Source organism: Ascaphus truei, chromosome 2 (assembly GCF_040206685.1).
Source record: "Ascaphus truei isolate aAscTru1 chromosome 2, aAscTru1.hap1, whole genome shotgun sequence".
NCBI lineage: Eukaryota > Metazoa > Chordata > Amphibia > Anura > Ascaphidae > Ascaphus > Ascaphus truei.
Window position 1 is genome coordinate 105,508,337 of NC_134484.1, and position 21,509 is coordinate 105,529,845.

The 21,509-nt window shown below is 40.1% G+C and overlaps 1 protein-coding gene across 2 annotated transcripts in view; it reads right to left on the reverse strand.

The window, feature by feature from the left end:
* Positions 1 to 21,509, reverse strand: part of NKAIN3 (sodium/potassium transporting ATPase interacting 3) — an 808,578-nt gene that overhangs the window by 196,867 nt on the left and 590,202 nt on the right. For both annotated transcript variants that reach the window (XM_075584036.1, XM_075584035.1), the window contains exon 4: positions 9,689 to 9,892. In XM_075584036.1, the coding sequence (XP_075440151.1) occupies positions 9,689 to 9,892 (204 nt within the window). The remainder of the gene's footprint in view (positions 1 to 9,688; positions 9,893 to 21,509) is intronic.

A 21,509-nucleotide genomic window follows, 5' to 3' on the forward strand; every position in this document is an offset into this window, starting at 1 on the left:
AATTGAGTGTGAGATGCGGGATTTGAACGGAAGCCAGGAAAGGGATTTCAGGAGGGGAGACGTGGAGACAGATTTAGGAAAGAGTAGAGTGATTCTCGCAGCAGTGTTTAGTATAGATTGTAGGGGAGACAGGTGAGAGGCAGGGAGGCTGGACAGCAGGAGGTTGCAGTAATCGAGACAGGAGAGAATGACGGCCTGAGTCAGAGTTTTCGCAGATGAGTAACAGAGGAAAGGGCATATCTTTGTGATATTGCGGAGGAAAAAGCGACAAGTTTTAGAAACGTTTTGAATGTGAGAGGAGATTGTGAGAGAGGAATCGAGTGTGAACCCTAGGCAGCGTGCTTGGGCTACTGGGTGAATGATCGTATTTCCAACAGTAATGTGGAAGGAGGTAGTAGGGCCAGGTTTGGGAGGAAGAATAAGGAGCTCTGTTTTTGTCATGTTAAGTTTCAGTCGGCGGATGGCCATTCAGGATGATATTCCAGAGAGACATTCAGAAACTTTGGTCTGTATAGCAGGTGTAAGATCAGGGGTTGAAAGGTACATTTGTGTGTCGTCAGCATAGAGGTGATATTTAAACCCAAAAGATGTGATTAGGTCACCTAGAGAGAGTGTGTAAAGAGAGAAGAGAAGGGGTCCCATGACAGAGCCCTGGGGTACCCCCACAGAGAGAACGATAGAGGAGGAGGTGTTAGCAAAAGAGACACTGAAAGTACGATGGGAGAGGTAAGAGGAGATCAAGGATAGAGCTTTGTTCCGAATACCAAGTGTATGGAGAATGTGGAGGAGAAGAGGGTGGTCCACGGTATCAAATGCTGCAGAGAGGTCGAGTAATATGAGCAGAGTGTAATGACCTCTGTCTTTGGCAGCATAGAGGTCGTCGGTTATTTTAGTGAGGGCTGTTTCAGTAGAGTGAGCAGTGCGGAAGCCAGATTGTAGAGGGTATAGAAGAGAATAGGTGTTGAGAAAGTGTAGCAATCGAGAGAATACAAGACGTTCAAGGAGTTTGGAGGCAAAAGGCAGGAGGGAGACAGGTCGATAGTTAGAAGGACAGGTAGGGTCAAGCTTGCTGTTTTTGAGCAATGGTATCACGGTTGCATGTTTGAAGGAGGATGGAAAAGTACCAGAGTAGAGGGAAGAGTTAAAGATCTGTGTGAGCATAGGGATAATACAGTAGAAGGAGCAAGAGGTTTTAGGAGATGGGAAGGAATGGGATCAAAAGGGCAGGTGGTAGAGGGAGAAGAGAAGATCAGCAGTGATACATCCTCCTCCGAGATAGCAGAAAAAGAGTCCAGAAAGGCAGGAGGAGAGTTAGGAAGCGGTGTTGGATGGGAGGAGGCACCATATGGGATGTTCTAACGTATGAATTACACCTTTTCCTTAAAAAAGTCAGCAAAGTTCTGAGGTGAGATGGAGGAAGAAGGGGAGGCAGCCGAGGGTGGTCTGAGTAGGGAGTCAAAGACAGAAAAGAGTCGACGTGGGTTAGACTTGTGCGTGTTGATTAGTGATGAAAAGTAGGTTTGTTTAGCCTGAGAGAGGGCAGAGTTGAAACAGGACAGCATAAATTTGTAGTGAAGGAAGTCTGCGAGCGTATGAGATTTCCTCCAGAGGCGTTCAGAGGAGCGAGTGGAGGAACGCAGCATGCGTGTGTTGGAATTAAGCCAGGGTCTGGGGTTAGAAGGGCGAGGACGACAGAGATAAAGCGGGGTATGTAGGTCAAGAGAGGAGGATAAGGCAGAGTTTTAGTTCCTGACCAGGTTGTCAGGGTCTGAAGTAAAACTTAGAGAGGAGAGGGAGGAGCGTAAAGTGGAATCAAAAGCTGGTAGGTTAATAGAGCACAGGTTTCTGCAAAAACGAAGGCTAGATGGAGAGGGGAAGAAGCGTGATAGAGAAAATGAGATGAGGTGATGGTCAGAGAGAGGAAAAGGAGAAATGGAGAAATCGGTGAGAGAAAAGTTTTTTGTGGCCATCTTTGTGGGTGCTAGCTTCAGTCCACTGTTGAAGGCCAAAAGAAGAGGTTAGAGAGAGAAAGCGGGAGGCCCAAGGAAGAGAGGGGTCATCAATGTGGCAGTTGAAGTCCCCAAGGAGAAGAACAGGGAAGTCTGAGGAGACAAATAAAGAGAGCCAGGATTCAAAGTGAGAGAGAAAGGCAGAAGGGGGATGAGTAGAGGTAGGTGGTTGATAGATGACTGCCACGTGGACTGGGAGAGGCGAGAAGATCTGGACTGTGTGAACCTCAAAGGAGGGAAAAGCAAGAGAGGGGGGAATAGGAAGGGTTCGGTAATGGCAGACAGATGAGAGCAGGAGCCCCACGCCTCCACCTCTGACATCATGGCGCGGAGTGTGGGAAAAGGAAAGGCCACCGTAGGAGAGGGCAGCTTCCAGAGCAGAGTCAGACTGAGTGAGCCAGGTCTCAGTTTTAGCAAAGAGAAGCAGGGAGTGAGAGAGAAAGAAGTCATGCACAGAGAGGAACTTGTTAGAGAGGGAGCGAGCATTCCAAAGGGCACAGAAGAAAGGGAGAAAGGAGGGAGGGTGACAGGGGATGGGTATGAGGTTGGAGGGGTTAACACCAGAAGGAGTAGAAGTTGCCTGTGGGAGACGAGAACATGTAGAAATAAGGCAGGGACCAGGATTGGGAGAGATATCCCCAGAAGCAAGTAGGAGAAGCATGGAAAGAAAGAGAATGTGTGAGGATGAGCTGTGTGGTGACAGAGGGCGCAGGTAAGAAAGGAGTTCATGTGAACTGAGAAGTGGGGATACCACAGTACACCACAGCCTGTCTCTCCCTTCTTCGTTAGAATTGCTAATCTGTGAATTCCAATTCGGGTTGCCTCTGATCAGAGTAGTTTTATGTTTGGGTGTTTGTGTTTGAGCTTGTCTGTCTTCAAACACCAAAGACAAAAATGACTTGACAACCTGGCAATATGCACAGTATACAGCATGTCTCTCAGAATCTTGTGATTTTACGGATCTAAGAAATGGGGGGGAAATACTAGGTTTGGAGTTATCATGGTTTTATAGTAGTTTTGTTTCAATACAAAAATAACATTCCATTTAGAAATGGAAATGCTATTTATTTTTTTTAAGAAGAAACAATAGAGCAAAATAAAAAAAATTAAAACTTTAAAAGGCCACCCCTTTGTATTTCAACATATTTACACAATGCACCAACTATGTATGTGAAAAACAAAGGATTTAATCTGGGCTATACCTAAATATTTATTGGATTATCTACCCTTCTCAACATGATTATGGACAATTTATTCCTTAAATTACAAGCATCTTGCATTAGTATGTATTTTTCTAACATTTCAAATTACACTCAAGTTATCCATTTTATCAATGGATATTTACTTGAGTTTTAATTAGTAAAAATGGCAAACTACAAACCTGTTCTTTTATTTTGTATTATATATATTCCTGCTTCCCAGGGAGACCACAAGCATTAGCAGACACTTTTCTAACAGTATCTATTGATACTTACTTGACAATGTAGCCATAGTTTTCGACTTCTTGTAGTGCTATTTAATTTGCTTTGATCTTTGTAGAGTTGACACATTTGTTGAACATTACTTTGGTCTTGTTGAGATTCATGGAGGCCCATGGATCAGCAAGTTCTGATTTGTTACTGGAGTTCTTCTGGACTCATGCCAAAATAACAATGTAATTTGCAAATCATAGTTGACTCAAGTATTCACTGATGATTTAATTCCATATTCTTCCCAATTCAATGTCTAGTGTTGCTGTGAAAAGCTTTGGTGACATGATGTCTTCCCGTCTCACTCCCTTGCTGATCCGTATCTTGCTTATATCTCCATGTAATCTAATAGTTGATGTGACACTATTGTAAATGTTCCTTATAATATCAATTAACACTTCTTCAAAACGTTTGTGTATATTCTATAAGATGCGAGATCACCAATGGGGCTTCCTTGTCAGACTGCACTGATCAGCAACCTTGGAGACTATAGAATATATCGCTCAGTCTTCGTAATTTATTTATTACTAAGGTGTAGACAGAACAAAATGTTTTTTCATAATCTACTTATCTTAAACACAGTGGCAGACCGTATTACTCACTTTGGGAAAAAAACTTAAAATGTGATCCATTTTGTTGTACTGTATCCACTGCAAAATCCTGCTTACTCTGTAGGCTGGGTAAAGTCCGGGGTTTCTTGCAGCTGATTAGTGTGTATGTTCATAACAATCTTGAAATGTAAGTGACTGGAAGTAGAATGATTTGTGGGTAGTTCTTATGATTTTCTTTGTCTCCTTTCCTGTGGACGAGGATAACTATTTGGTAACTATACAAATAATTATGGCATTTACTACTGTGAAGTGCTATGTATTAATTAAAGGCACTATATAAATAAAAACATACCATACAATTACTCTATTGTTCTGGAATTTTCCTGTTATTTCAAGCAGCATGTAAAGAGTTTTGCAAGGATTTTCTCTATTTCTTCCCCAGATTTTTTGAAAATATCAGTTGTGCTTCCATCTTCCCCCACGGGGCCTTCCCATTTTTCATGGATTTATTTTGCCTTTGTCAAAGGACGTACTGCATGCTATATTATTAGTGAATTCTTCTCACACTTCCTTTGTTGGATTATGCCCTGCGTTATCTTTGTTTACATACAATGACATGTAGAAGTCTTCATCTCTCTTTATGATGAGTGCATAGTCTTCTATTTTATTGTTAATCCACCATCTTGTTTAAGTGCTGTGATTTGCATCTTCCCAATTATAGGTCGCCGCTTTGTCTTTTATAAGCTTTTGTTATCTTCAATAGTGATCTTCGCCACAGCAAAGTTAACTTTTCTTACATATTAAGCTATATCCTTGAGAATCGTCTTGCACAGCTCTGCATATTCAATTCTTGTTCTTGCGTCTTCGGATTCATTGGCTTCATTTCTTGTAATTTCCTTAGAAACTGCTTTGTCTCATCTGATATTTTCTTATCCTGTTTTTGCTTGCGATTCCTCAAGTTTTTTCTGCACTTTCCACTACAATCTTCATACGGTTTTCAGAATTCTTTGTGAAAGTGCCCTCATGTATTTCACGCAAGCTGAAGTGATTTTTAAGCTCTAGTTCAATTCCTCTACAATTATTCCTGAGATTCTTGATTTCTTTTTATTTGTTTTGGTTTTCTTTTTAATCAGTTCACTTCCACTTTTACCATCAGGCCACTTTATACTCTCAATCTCATTCCCCACTCACCTTAACCACATGTACAGATGTGCAAACCTTTTGAAAAAGTTTACGAATGCAATGCAATTTGCTGTTTTTGTTCATCCCCAAAAATGTGTTGGGGTCACTTAATCAATGTGTAGGTCATATTCATCACATCACCTTGTTTTAAGGGACTGCAAATGAAGAAAAAAATAGGAAATTTAGAAAATACTGGGAAAAATAATCTATATTTGTGAATGAAAAAACAGCAGGTTTGCATGTCTCTGCCCACAGGATGCTGAGTACTTACCACTAGATTTCAATGGTTTCTGTGTCATATGGAAATACTACAGCCGCTGTTTATGGTAACCCATGGAACATGGATTGATAGTGGACGACATTGACGAAAGTGGCAAACTTGGGAGTCTCCAAGAAACTTGTCTATTCTTACTTAGGCTATTGGTATAAAATGTCACATGTTTTAGATTGACTTACATCAATTACTGTCTCCCATTTTTTATTTAAGTTCATAGAGCCCTCAATAGAATGTGTTCCCTTTCAGAGATGGTAATATTTGGGGTTTACATGTCTATAGTAATTAAATATATTAACATTTGCATGCAAATGATAGACAGTGGTGTCTGTTTTTTTGGGGTGGGGGAAATAAAACACCTTTGTGGATATACAGGATTAAAATGTTCAAGTCCACAAGAAGATAGCAATTATAGTGTAGTGAGAGGGTGCGCCCCTGAGCATTGTTTGATGTTGAAGGGCACAAGTCATGTCCAAGATAGGTTTCCAATGTGTTTCATGTATTTTTAACAGTAATTTAACCTAGAGAGAGGATGCTAGTCGGATATTGAGTGGAAGGGCATTCACCTCAAAATGGAGGTGTGGGGCAGTGAGTGAGAAAGGTTTTACATGTGAGAGGGTGTGGAGTCGGGAAATACTCGGGCAGGTGTGTAGCAAGAAATTAGGATCGAGAGGTAAGGAGGGGCAGAAAAGTGTTTATCCTTAAAAGAAAGGAGGCGCATATTGTAAGTGATATGGGATCTAATAGGAAGCGAGGGGAGGAATTACAGCAGGAGAGACGTTGAGACAGATTTAGGAAAGAGTAAAATGATTCTTGCAGCAGAGTTTAGGATAGATTGTATGGGAGACAGGTGGGAGGCAGGAAGGTTGGACAGTAGAAGGTTACAATAGTCGAGACGGGAGAGAATGGGGGTCTTGACGAATAGAATCCTCATTTGTATTGAAATAGTCAACAAAGTCCTGAAGTGAAATGGAGGAAGAAAACAAACCTTAGGACTTACCTGGCATCTGCAGCTCTTTCCTCTCTCCCTGCGTCCACATCTCCAAGGTTATTTTTTTTAATAACATTCAATCCTTTATTGCTAACGGATCCACACACCTCCCACCACCACTAATAATTTTAGCATACCATGCAGGATTCGAACCCATGACCCTTCATACACTGGCGACACACTTTATTCGAGCTCGGCTAGTCCCACGAATTCGGGTATACCCGGGTGTATTGAGGTTTGTGACTGTTTTCTGCCCGAGTGCATTGGGTTATTTTCCAGGCAGGGATTGAAGCATTTTATTCCCGCTGGCTGCAATACTGCACAGTATATATATATATATACTGCATTATAATTCATGAATTTATGCCATCTGGTAGACACGCGAAGCATTGCAGCCTATTAAATCCTAATCATTATCATTTAACAGATCAGCCACCCGTCAGCCAGGCATGAACCCAGGCTGGGAAGGCAAACGCAACGGGGCTTGTCAGAGGTGAGGAGCGGCGCATTCCAGGTATCTGCCAGGTACATACTGGGTATTTGCTCGAATAAAGTGTGTCGGTGCAGTACACTGGGAGCTATGTTTTACATTCTACACCATAAGATTGACTCTATTATCAAACTTAACTTCTAGTGCACAGCGCTAATAATAGAGTACATGACATCACACCAATCCTATGGTGTCGTGGTAGAGAATCCCTACAAGTGTATGAAGGGTCCTGGGTTCGATTCCTGCATGGTATGGTATAATTTATAAATTAGTATTTTATATAATATATTATAAATGATAAAATAAATAAAATAATAATTTATAAATTATACATTATAAGTAAAATAATAAAAATATTACCCTACCATGCAGGAGTCCTACCCATGACCCTTCATACACTAGTAGAGATTTCCTACCACACCATAGGATTGATGTAATGTAATTGACTCTATTATCTAACTTAACGTGAACTGTACAGTACTGCCTTTCAATATAGACACAGCCTGATGAAGCAGGGAGAGAGGACAGAGCTGAAGAGAGGAGAGAGCTGCAGATGCCGGGTAAGTCTTTTCGTTAAAAAAAAAAGTAAAAAAATAAAAACTTGGAGATGTTTTTAAATCGTGAGCCACGCTCAGACCGCATTATAAGCGGATCGCGCTATAACAGGGTTGAGCTGTATTTCCTTTTTCCTTCCTCCTTTTAATTCTGCAATTAAGTTGATAGTGTGCCCAATATTTACTACATAGTGCTATTCCAAGAGACACCTTTCGGCACGCAAAGAACCATTATGGTCCGTTTAAATGAGTGTTGTTGACATTATCCTCCCTAACAATTTGTATTATGTTAAACATAATAATTTTTTGTTTCTTTTGGTAAAGAAATGTGCTAATCTTTACCAAAAGAAATAAAAAAGTTTCAGGCGATAATGGGGAAAGCCAGGGTTGCAGACATGTCTGAGACATGCAAATGGGTATTTTTATAATTTGCTGAGGCATACATCCTAACTTTATGCTGCTGGAAGTCCTGCAGCACCCAAATGAGATTGGATTTCCGGCATCACAACCATGTGATTGCTTTGATAGGTATCACATGGTGGGGACTGCTCCCCACCTCAGTAAAGTGAAAGGAAGTGGAGGGGCTTCCACTTCCATTATGATTGTGTGTACTGGTCCCACAATCTTCCCATAGAAAAAGAGCAGTAAAAAGAGCATGATCAACCCAGTTCATGATAAGAGCAATGAAAGTGTTAACAATAATGGACTTGTTCTATAAAACAATTAGGTGTCACAAAGGAACAAACATTTTTTTTTTGCATTAAATAAGCCCTATGGGGTCAGTATACAAAGGCTAGTATGATTACCAGTACGATTACAAGTATGAACCCATACTGGCACTTGATGCATGTGGCCCTATGAGTTTTCCTAGAACATAGTTTTTTTTTTTAATTATTAATGTCTAAAACAGTACATTGATCCAGATTTAATAAGCAATATCGAAAATAACACTATATTAACAAAGAGAGGAATGGGTGTATTTTATCCGAGTTAACTCCAAAGTCATAAAGCTAATTATAGGTAGAAATACCATCATTCAGCTCAGAATAATGTTTATGGAAGTTATTTTTAAATAGCTCCTATGTAACTAATTATTTCAGCTGGTAACTACTGTATATATGCTAATGTAATAGGAGATATTTTTAAATAACAGTATGTGTGCTAATCATACAGTAGTCTGTATGCAAAACAAGTTCAGTGAGAACTACAATATTTCAGAAAGCCTCATTATTATACTTTTTCACTGTCAATGTAAATATATTAGTGATATTTATACTTATTTGTCATTGCCTATATGGAGGATCTACAGTACTGTACAATTATAGATTGATGTTTTATTTTTGTTTATTTACATTTCTGAGTATTCTGTAAATATAGAGTTTTAAAGTGATGATACTGAATAAGGTTTTGCATGTTCCAGACTTTTTGATAATAAATAATAATGAGTTCTGAAAATGATGTGAATCCCTGAGTGGTCTTACAATTTATAACAAATCTACACCTGCATTAATACATCTTCTAGATCTGTGCAACATTTTTCAACAATGACAAACTTAAGCATCAATGTAGTACTTCAAGAGTGCCTACTTACAATGGGTGATCTGGAAGACAACACCTTCTGGAAAAAAATCTTATGCATGGGATGCAGATAGACTTCACCTTCGAGGTATGTAAATGCATAGTCTTGTGCTTCGATTTCCAGAAGATGCTTAGTAGGAACCAGACCACATCAGTAGTGTTCCAGAACACATCACGGCACATTGCCATACTGTCACTTACTACATATCCCCCACAGTCTTTTGCCCCAAGTAATATTTTTTTTTCCTCCAGCTTCTTACAAATATAAAAAGTGTAACAATGATGCTTGCATTCATTTGTAATAGCAACAAGCAAAACTTTTAAAAGTTAAATGAAAAAGTTTGATGTCAGATTATCTAAATGGCTTATTCAGGAAGGACAACTCCTAGAGTAAATACTTAAATGTTTTACTAAGTACCAAAATCTATTTTGAATTAGCATTTTTCTCATTTAATGTACTTGAAGTGGAAAAAAGCATTCTTTATGTGCTTGACATTTTCTACAGTACATAAATAATTGTAGGAAGAAGTTACATGACATCAGATGCCCACAGTGGCTTGTATTTGTAAGTTTAAAAAAGGTTAACTTACAGACAGTAGTACTTGAACAGCACTGTGGATGACCTCTAAGTACTGGAATTCAATGATGCATCCTGTCACAGAGACATATGTGTGATCCCCAAGGGTCCTGCTTGCTGGCTCTGGCATTGGCACAACCCTTCCTACACAGCCTGGACCATGCTCTCGCCACCACGAACGATGGATGGAGATGTTGAAGGTCATAAGATCAGTATCCTATAAAGAAGAGTTGCAGAAAATTAATACCTACCTATCATGTGATTTTAACATGCATACCGTATGATACCAATTCCATGTGTTACTTCTCTTAAGATCACAGAAGGCTTTGTGCTACAGCAAATGTTCTTAAACAAAATTCAAGTAGAGCACTTTGCAAATGTGTGTCATCATTTTCAATGTTTGGTAGAAAATAACAACTAAAATACAATAAAAAAATTCACTCACTCAACCAGAAACATCAAAAAGTAACACATGAATGTTAATGTGAAAAAAATAAGCATGATTAATTTTTAAATAACTTCAGAAGAAAAGCAACATCCAGAAATGTGTCACATCATTTAATTCTGAAAGATACCTGTAATCACTTATTACAAGTATCTAAGTTTTCTTGAAAATGTTACTATGTTTTGAGCCAGTGAACTACAATGTAGGTTCTAAAGGTATGAACATTTTTGTGGATTAATGTACCCTGTTCTACACTATATACACTTTAATAACGTACGTGTATTCTTCTGAGAAATGTATTTGGCTGTCTGCTATACTAAACCAGACTACAAATATACAAAGAGACAAATGGTAGAGGCGGTGCACAGCAATCGAAAAAGCAAAAACAGACTATGCGCATAAAAAAAGAATTTATTCAGCCAATGCCATGAAGTGAAAAAGAGAACGTAGTCCCTCTAACATGTTTCACAGCCATCGGGGTGCTTTGTGAAAGAGTAACACATATCAAGATTCACAGCTGTTATATACTCTCCCCCCCTGGCTAATGACGCAGTCGATAAGACATCAGCAACAGCTGATGCGAGGACACATCAACTCCAGCAGAATGGACTCCCCATATTAGTTGCATGGGAACCAGACGTCAGGACTATGGTAACATAATCGATGCATTACAATGATCGATACCCTCATAGAATCGTGATTATATCGGCTGTTTTGTCTCCCCCTATACCAAGCCCACTCAGTCTACACGACAGAAGTCATCTATCCTTTTTATTGTTCAAGGAACCTCTCATGACTGGAACAATTGCGTTTCAGTCTAAGAAATGGACCCTTAATAATCCCCTTAATAATGGATTAGGGATGCCCGCTGTCAGCCTTAAGAAAAGCATTCCGCAATTTAGTTTTCTGGTAAATGTTTGTCTGGACTTTACATGATATATCAATGTAAAGAGAAAGATCCAGATATTGAATATGTGAATGACTATAAGTGTAGGTGAATGAAAGATTGTATGTGTTAGTATTAAGTGAATTTATAAATAGCATGAGTGTGTCTACATTCCCTCCCTTCCTCCCAAATGAATATAAGGTCATCTAAGTAGCATCTATAAAATATGTTAGGATGAAAGATGTTAGAATCAACAAAGATGTGTTGGGATTCCCAGAACCCCATAAACAATAGCTGTACCCCATGTTTGTAGAAAAAAAAATGGGAATCAAACATGAAATAATTATGCGGAAGTAAAAAAAGGATAGAGTCAAGAATGAAAGTGCACTGTGCAGTGGAAAAGTCAGAATGTTTGGGAAAATGCCTGACAGCGGCCAACCACAAACTATGTTAAATGATCGTATATAAGGACGTGACATCCATAGTCACCGACAAAAATGTATTTGACCATTGAATGTCTTGTAAAGCTGTAAGGAAATCCATGGTGTCACAAAGAAAAGAAGGTAGACCCTGAACCAGAGATAGAAGACAAACATCAACATATCTAGATAAACCATCTCCCCATATCCTATGCTAGTCACGATAGGCCTGCCAGGTGGGCGTATAAGTGTCATGTGGATCTTTGGGAGATGGTGAAATATGGATATAACAGGATGGGTCATGTACAGAAAATTCAGCTCCTCGTGTAGCCCTCTTTCCCCAAGCTATGGGAGATGGTGTTGCTACTGATGTATGCTGTGGCTGCTGTTTCATACCTGAGTGGTAAACAGGAGGCAGGAGATCTCCACAATGTTGTGGGGATGACATCAGGACAAGCTCCTTGTGGTTCTTTAGGTGACAGCCCTCCAGTCCAAGAGGATCCTGAGGCTTCAGGATGAACCTCATGGACACTTGTTCTTGTGGTCAAGTCAATCATAACTACAGATAGGGTATAGCTGGGTTTATTGTACAGCAGGATACAGTCCATTGGCATAGTACCCAGACTTGAGGCCCTACTATTATCTTCTTAGTGTCCTACCCCCTAGTGAGGCAAGGCCTCAGCCTTCTCCTCTAGCAGGAGAAACTCTATTCTGTGTCTGCACACTCTGAAGTCTATCCCAGAAGAACTACACCCACTAACCCTTACTCTACTCTATAGAGAAAACTCCCTCCTTCCCTGGGGAGTGGCTAGTAAGCCGGCCTACACACTATCATAGACCTCCCTTACAATAGCAGGCAAACCCTAAACTTTATTGAACATGCACAATAAACAATGTAACATACCCAGCATAGTCTACTGCTAACACTGCCCACTTACTAAATGGGACTAACAGTGTTATGAGGCCAGGAAATCAGTAGTCCCAGGGGACTGGGCTACACTTGTAAATCAATACATACTGTCGATAGTTTTACCCAGATCCAAGGGCTCTTTCAATTCAGAAAGAAAACTTGAAGTCGGATCTGTTCGTTATTTAGAATAGAAGTTAACATCATATAATTGTTGGAGGGTTTCCTGTAAGGATCAGGGAGTCACGCCACCCTCGGCGTGTTCCCCACTCACCTCTGCTCCCATCTTCCCTGCTCCCGCCGCTGCTGGGGATGCCGCTCCTTCGGGGACCGCTCCGCGGGCACACCCCACTTCAGGCTTAATGCCTCTTCTTTCGGCTTGCGTCCTCGCGCCACATTAGGGGCGCGTGTTTGGCGCACACAGGTCCCGCCTCCTCAGAACTTGTCAGGAATCATCGTCCCACCTGATCCCTGCTCCGATCCACCAACCACAGTCCTCGCTGCTGACGCACCTCCACGCTGCAGGTTACTCATTGGTTACTCTCTCCTACTTATGCTCAGCTGCCCCACTTGCAAACTGGCTGAGTATAATTCAATGTTCTGTTGTGTTCATTGCTTCCTAGCCTTGCAGTTTTGTCTTGTCCTCTTGTTCGCAGTTCTCTGTTATTGACCCGGCTTGTTTTGGACTCCTCTCTTCTGTACTCCTGACCCGGCTATCTACGACAACCTGCACTTCTCCAACCCTGACCTCGGCACCCGTACAACGACTATTCTCCTCTATCCAACCCGGAACCCGGCTAATAGTACCTGCAACGGTCCGTACCTCTCCAACCCAGACCCCGGCAAGTATATCGACTATTCTGACCAACCTACACCCCAGACGCGCCCACGCGGCTGTGGGTGGTGTTTATATCCATCCCCACCTCGGCCCCGCGGTTACGCCTTGTTTGTGGTGAGTACATTGTGACACTTCCTCCTTGTAAACAACACTGTTTTGGATCACTATTGCTCCCACTTTATCTACATTCTTGATTATAATTTTTTTAATCTTTAATTGAAGCTAGTGTAAGTTTTTCTATTTTCAATAAATTATTGAATTGAGGTTGTGTATTAAGAAAACCTCTATCTACTAAATATAATTTGCGTTCAACTTGTTTCGCAAAAAGGACAAAAAGGGGCCTTTGATATGACTAGGATAGAAGATGGAATTCTTTTTCAGACCTAAATCTTTGCGACCAAAAAAGGTACTGACTGACTCATTCCGCTCAGTAGATTTCTCCTCCAGAAAGGAGGTAGTTCAAATCTTGCACTGTACACTGCTCTTTAAATATGCTCAAAGTGTCAACAGTTGAGTGTTCATAATGTGAGTTATGATCTGTACCTTCCTCATCCTGAGGATGTACTGAACAGAGATTTTGTGTTCAAATTTCTGTAGATCAATCACAGTGTTAAATTAGTCAAAGCCCTCATATGGAGCATAATTTAGACCTTTGGTAAGAAGGGATATTTCAGTATGTGTTAGTACCACATCTGAGATATTAATAGCATTTTCCACACAATTCAGAAGTTCTTTTTCCTTTTGCTGCTTGGGCAGGAGGTCCTCCTCTTTGTAGCCTTCCTTGAGCTACTCCATTTTTTTACTCAAACCATGAGAGTTGATCACTAGAGACATCTCTCCTTCTGGAATCAAATCTCCCTGAGGAGTGTTGGGGTCTGCTTCCTCTACTCCCTCTCATGTCTGGAGAAAGACAGCATGAGTCCGAACCTCTGAATTTGAAAAGTCATAATCAAAACTGGAGGTATCCATAAAGTTCTTTTTAAGAATATATCTTTAATTATTTGGTCTTTGTGAGAACCTCTGATTGGGGGGGGGGGGGGGCGGCTGGGTGACACTCTTCTGGATTATGTTCTCTCATTATCCCTTCTATTAAACACAACTTTTGTTTTTGCCAGATGTAGAATTGGTTGGATTCATAGTCTAATCTATCTTTCACAAATTTACACTGTTTCTTAGACATTATACTGTATATTTTTTATAGTATATTAATATTTCTTGAAAGTCTCTGGTTATTGACATCTAATCCCTCCATGGACACAAATGTGCTAAATTCGAATTGGAATGCCAGAGATGTTTTCTCCTTAATTTTGTGCTGCACAATAAATTCCATTAATTTGATAGAGCAATCATCAAGTCTAGTTTTCCATACTGCTGCGGCCAAGTTTATTCGAGCATTTGCCCGTTCTTGGCCGCAGCAGTAGCCTGGCGCGCGCCCGAGAGTGACGGGCGCGTGCCGAAGCAGCGGAAGAGCGCCCTCCGATCGGGGCGCTCTCCCTACCGCTGCCGGGTCCGCCGGGTCCCCCGGAACCCCCTGCCGCTGTCCCGCGATCGCGGGACACCAGGGCTCCCTCGGGGAGCCCCTGGACGCGCGTGCAGGGGGCGCACGCTCCCGAAGACGCGTGACCGCGCGTCTATGACGCGCGGCACGCCGAGGGGCGGCCACTAGCAAGCCGGGAAATCTCCCGGCTTGCGGTACCGGCCACACTTCAATAAAGTGTGTCGGTAGTGTAGGTCTTCAAATACATTTTGTTGGAAACTAAAGGTAGGTACTTTTTTGAGCCTTAATCCTCTAGGTATTCTTTTCACCTTTATATAGTTCTCTAATGTAATAATGTCCCACAACAATCTAAGGTCCATAGTTTGCTACATTCATGGCTAAGATATGTCGCTGCATAATACAGTCACAGTAAAATTAGAAAAAAATAATCCACGCACACTCTGATTCTGATAACCTCAATGGCTAAATATAAACAATGCAAGAGGAATTATATGGAAATTAAAAAAGTAATAAGAAATATATATATATATATATGGTGATATTCCCCATTACCAACCAGCGGGAGACTCAGGAGTCCTGTTGCCAGCAGGTGCACCACATGACACACACATGTAACTGGGAACAGATTACACCCACAGGAGCCACAGGGGCCGCTGGTTGGTAATGGGGAATATTACCATGACAGGCGTCTGAGGTAGTGTTCTGAGTCCTACTCACATTTGGTACACCCCATCAGGATCCCTACGGTTGCAGGGAGGAGATTCTGACGGGGAACTCCTAGGTGCACCTTCTCCCTGAGTAACTCCACTCACAGGCAAGAAGGGTATTTCCATAGGCATCTTTATTGGCATATCTTTTGGCAGACTGCCCATCACAGCGGCCGACACTTAGCCGCACATATTGTAGAGGTACTCCATGCAGAAGTTTACTCCTGTCTCTCTAATTGAGTTGTTCTTCCACCTCTCCCCTAAGGGAGACCACCAGCTGTGCCAGGTCCCTGGACACAGTGGGTAATAGATTGTCCCTTGGCCACTCTGCCAGACAGACTTGAACTGCTGCAGACCTTGAACTCCAACTCTGAACCAGCAGAACTTAACCAACTAACTTTTGGGTGTGCTGTGCCAGGGTTAAGGTGCATACCCAGAAAACCACCCACAGACAGCTGTTTCGACCTTAATGGGTCTCATCAGTGTGGGCTTAACCCTGGCTGTGCTCAAAGCTGTGACCATGCAGCAAGCTTAAGCCTATAGGGAACCATGTTAAAAATGGTTTTTGAGGCAAAAAGTGGCACTGTGTGCTCATTTGCATGTAATTTCCCAGAATCCCTTGCTGCAGTGGAAGTGCTGTATGCTGGGTGATAATGGTGAAAGGTGGGGTTGCAGACCTGCCTAAGACATGCAGATGAGCATACAGAGTATTTGCATATTTGCTTTCCTGTGGAGGGTTTTTGTCACTTTTTTTACTCACCATAACTTAACTCAGTATTATTATATATATATATATATATATATATATATATATATTTTTTTATATATATATATATATATATATATATATATATATATATATATATATATATATATATATATATATATATATAAAATGGTTACCTTATTCATATAATAGACCACTCATTAGCTCGAGCTACCGGGAAAAAAGTGCAAGTAGAACATAAGATAGTAGCAGAACGATTAGAAAACGGTGCTTGAGTCAAGTTGATTGTATGCTCATAAAAACGGCAATCCAAAATATTCAGAAACAATTCATTAATGCTGATAATATCAGCTGTGCAGTTAGCACCAATAAGGAGATAATCTGCTTGTAATACTGGGTGTATTGGAGAGAATTCCAGTATCATATGTGGTTGTCAGTCTGAATGTAATGCATACATGCACAAGCCTTTGTGTAAGTACATATGACATCCACCAGTATAAGCCTACTGAGGGTTAATGGGAACTCAACGACACATGGTTGACGCTAATTACTCAGCGTCTCCAGGGTCAGGGAAGAAACACTCCTCAGCACGTTATGTTTTTTTTATCTGCTAAATTTAGTATTAGTCCTTTCATATGTCCATTATCTGACCTGACCCTAGAGACGCTAAGTAATTGGCATCTACCATGAGTCGGTGAGTTTCCATTAACCCCAGTAGGCTTACTGTATGTGTTGTGGATGCCATATGTAGTTACACAAGGAGTAGAAAAGAACTAGAAAATGTAGAAGAAATTAAGAAACAAAAATTCAAGAACATGTAGAATATCATGTTTATAAAAATCAATATGACTGTACAAAAATGTCTATATTATTTATGATTTTTTTTTACAAAAAGCATACATTTAGTCTATAATAGTAATAATCCCTAAAAACAGCATTACTGGCCAATAATGTCATGCCCTTCAGGGATAATTACTTAATTAATACCCTGAATTTTGAACAATCAGAGAAGGGGTTTCATTAATGCCTGTAATGTCTACCCATCTATGTAGCTCAAGTTTTCCTTCCAAAGATGCCAGTCATATACAATATTGCATCACAATACATTTCTGGCACCTAGAGTACAGAAGGTACCAGCCCAATATAATTTTTATAGTAACAGTGGTGATGAAAGCATGATCAATGAAAGCCTTGATAACAAGTATGACTTGTGAGGGCTTACTATTCCTAACAGCCCAGCACAAGCATACAGTATGCTACCCACTCCTTGAATAACAAAGAGAGGATTTTTTTTCACATATATCATTCTAGCAGATACTTATAACTTTTCACTCTTCATTTAATAGGACAAAACGGGTTTCACATGAAAATGTCCTTTGAATAAATGCCTTAGAGAATTTTGTTCACAGTAAAAGCACAGCTGCAATTATACCAGGCATTTCTTTCTTCTTAAGAACACATACAGTTAAATTGTCCAATAATGTGACATTTTTGAACACCAATAACAAATTTAAATTATGTTATTCATAAATTGTTATATCAAAAGAGTTCTGTATATGTTAACTTGCCAAGCTTTAGCTTTTATGTGAGCTTTACAATGTAGTCACAGAGAAATGTGATTTGTCAGTATGAATCAAAAATTCTAACGTTAAAAATGCAACACATACATTTTATGGAGGCGGAAAGATATATGTCTTTCATAGTGTGTTTTGCAATAAAGTATTGCATCAAAACTGATTTAGGACTGGACTCTTTAAACTTTGATATTTGCCAAAAATACTGTGTGAAAATCCAAACATTTATAACCCTCTTTGGGATTACTAAAGTCTTAAAGGGTTAATTGTGTGGGCCCACATTGTGCTGGGGTGACTCTGCAGAAGTTAAGCCCTGCCCCCTTCAGAGACAGTGACATAACGCTGGGATATAACTAGTGAAGAGGAAGTTTCTGGAACTCAGATCCCAGGAGGAGTTGAAGTAGAGGAATCTCATTGTGAATATGTATATAAGTTCCTATGTTTAGGATAGGTTAGGGCCTCTTTTATTGCTTTCTAGCTAGGGAGAGTACCCTGTTAGAAAGCATCCCACAGAGAGGATCCCATTCTACTCTCAAGGTTCACCGAGTGACCATTGATGCCCAGAGGGGGCTCCCCAAGCCACAGCCCATAGGCATAGTTGGACCAGCTCCATCGGAGGGTCCATTGCAGGCCACCCAAAGATGGGGATGCTGATCACAGAGTACCAGGTCTGCCAGCGGCCCAATGGACATGGAACACTACTAGTGCTAAAGAACAGAGGGACTATATATGTAACATAAGAAACATTTAGCCTCAACACCTTTTCTAGCAGGCCAAGATAGGGGCAGCTAGGGAAGCTATACAAACAGTATAGCCAAAAAGACTCTCGATTAGATATACAACATGCATTGTATATATAAATTATGAGACTGTGCCTAAAAGATAATAAAGCTGCTGTTTGAATGAACAAAGTTCCTGGCACCCATTATTGTTTAGCTGCACCCTGAACAAGGTGATGTATCCTGCGTACCCAATAATACAGACACTGATGTAACTTCCCTAAGAGCCAGGCAGCGAGGGTTACCCATTCAAAGAGTAGAATTATGTTTATGTTTTTGAGGTGATTACATCTTTAAATATTTAATGAGCTGGCTCAAAAAACATTCCTGGTTATCTTTATTCACTTAAAAAAAGTTTCACCTGTATTTTTTGTATATTAATACTTACCTGCCAATGAAGCAGATTAAGCCTATTAATCTTAAGGAATTACGGTTTTCTGGACAAATAACGTTAAAGGAAGATTTATTGTGTCTTGTTTATTAAAGTGTGATTGTGCAAATCCTGTGCTTCTGAACAGAAACTCAGATTCAAGTGAATGGGAGTTTCAATGCGATAGTGCCGATCAGGCACCATCATACTTCATACATTTATTAATGTTTACTTTCATGTCTGTAGGGTTTATTTCCATTAGTCTCATATTATTTTGTCATCGGTATTAATGCTATTACGGGCTATGTACATGGATGGCACAATACAAATAAAGATGTACATACAGTACATTAGTAGCCCACATGCTCTCTTATGTTGGTTAGTATTGTTTTGGTGCATGATATTCGACTGCCATGTTTCTATGAATGAATTATACATGTTGACAGGCTTAAATATATTGTACTGTAGCTGTCTTCCAAAAGATCAGAGGAGCATAGGACGGCACCATAGAAAAAAGAGAAAAAGGGCAAAAAAATAGTGCAATAACGTAATAACACATAGCCTGTAGAAACGTGCAGGATCTTGTAGAGTGACTACTCGCATTTCAAAAAATATAATCAAGCATAGCACAAATATGGAATTTATCCCTGTAAATCCAGGTGGATAGGGAATGTCTCAGAAGGGATTAAAGGACAGAACATTGGTGAAGATTGCATAACAAATTTATATTAACCAAGTTAAAACCTAAAGATTTTAGACACACAATAAGTGCGTTCTTTAGCGCAGTGATACAAAACTTTAACCGGGCAGGAGTCGGATCTCATGAATTGGAGACTTTCCCCAGCCTGACCACCTCCGTGGATGTCAGTACATACTGAAAATATAAAAAATATACTCAAAACCTGCACAAAGTGTATCAAACAAATGTTTTGATTTCAATGTAAGTTTTGTCTGTAACATACTGTATAGTGCGGCTTTTTTTTGCCCACAAAAATGCTCCACGTTTGTCTTGATACATATGCCCCGATGTGTTAAAAAGAACAAAATTAAGTATTCACCACTCTTGCTTGACCTCTAATGTCTTATTTCATAAAATTGCTTCACTAGTATTGTGTGTGCTGTTAAAAGCTAAACCACAGATCAATAAATGCAGGCTTCAAAATCAATATGGTGCAGGAGCCAAAGCTTGCCTCCTCTTTGACTTCTTGGAAACCTTTGTGCAGAATTCTAAGATGCCATCAAGAAATCTATTACCACATAAATTTATTATCATTTACAGGAATGTATCACTAAGAAATCCCCACCAAAGGTAATGGGAAACGGAGGCAACGGATCCCACGTAATAGCACAACATCATAACTGATATTACTTAGTAGAAGCGCCATTGAAAAGGATATGACCAAGAGGCTTGTTCAGTATTTGCAATCTAAGTACAGGTGATACTGATAAGCAAGATCCTGATAAGTCTCCTAACATAGAAATTCCAGCTGGTCATTTTCTTTCCACATGCAATAACCAACTGAGAGTGTAGGGAGAAGGAGCGGCTCAGTGAGTAAAGACACTGACTGGCACTGAGTCAAACAGGGGAACCTGGTTAAATTCCCGACGTCAACTCCTTGTGACCTTGGGCAAGTCACTTTATCTCCCTGTGACTCAGGCAACAATAACATAGATTATAAACTCCACGGGGCAGGGACCTGTGCCTGCAAAATGTCTCTGTAAAGCACTAGGTAAAACTAGCAGCGCTATACAAGAACATATTATTATTATGTCACGGGACAGAGGACGTGGAACTGGAAAACCTGCCCCCTCTACAGAGCAAGATAAATAACTCTACAGAAAAAAATATTTAGATATTAGAATATATATTATTTTATTAAAACTACACATGCAACTAATATCACTAACAGTAAATTGATATCCCTACCACTAACACTTATTTTACTAACTAACGTTATCAATAACTGACCCTGTTTCTCTGTCTGTTCTCATTCTCTGCCTATTTCAAATTTCAGCTGTCACTCTTAACCTTCTGAGCTTCTTGTCATTAATATTTGTGATGTCATACACAAAATGTCATCCCTCTTAAATTGCAATAACGAACTGATACTGCAGGGGAGACACTTGTTTTCAAAACTCCCAAACTAAAAGACGTTCCTCACAAACTGAGTTTGAATATGATGATTGTATATTTCTGGAAATTATTTACAGCAATGATGAAGGGCAATTATGTTCATGTCTCAGACGGACAGGTCCACAAACCTGTCTTATCCCATTGGCACACAGCATAGCACATTTCCATTGCAGCAAAGGATTCTGGGTAATGACATACAAATCAGCACTCAACGTGTCAGTACAGCTCATCCTTATTTAACTTTATCTTGAGTACAGTATTACATTAATATTCAGAGATTACTGCGTGTCGCACATTAATCCACGGATATTCTGAAAACCTGACCTGCTGGTAGCTCTTAAGGACTGGAGTTGGCTACCCCTGTTCCATACCTTTAAATAGTATTCTGTGGTGAAGATTTCAGAACTTGCGCAATGTGGTTTGTTTGATTTTTTTAAATTTAGATTTCTTTAATTCTATTTTGGATCATGTTATATGATATGGATCCCCCATATGTATCTAGTGAGGTGTGCGCTAACATTGAATAACAAATGATAACATTCTGTACAGC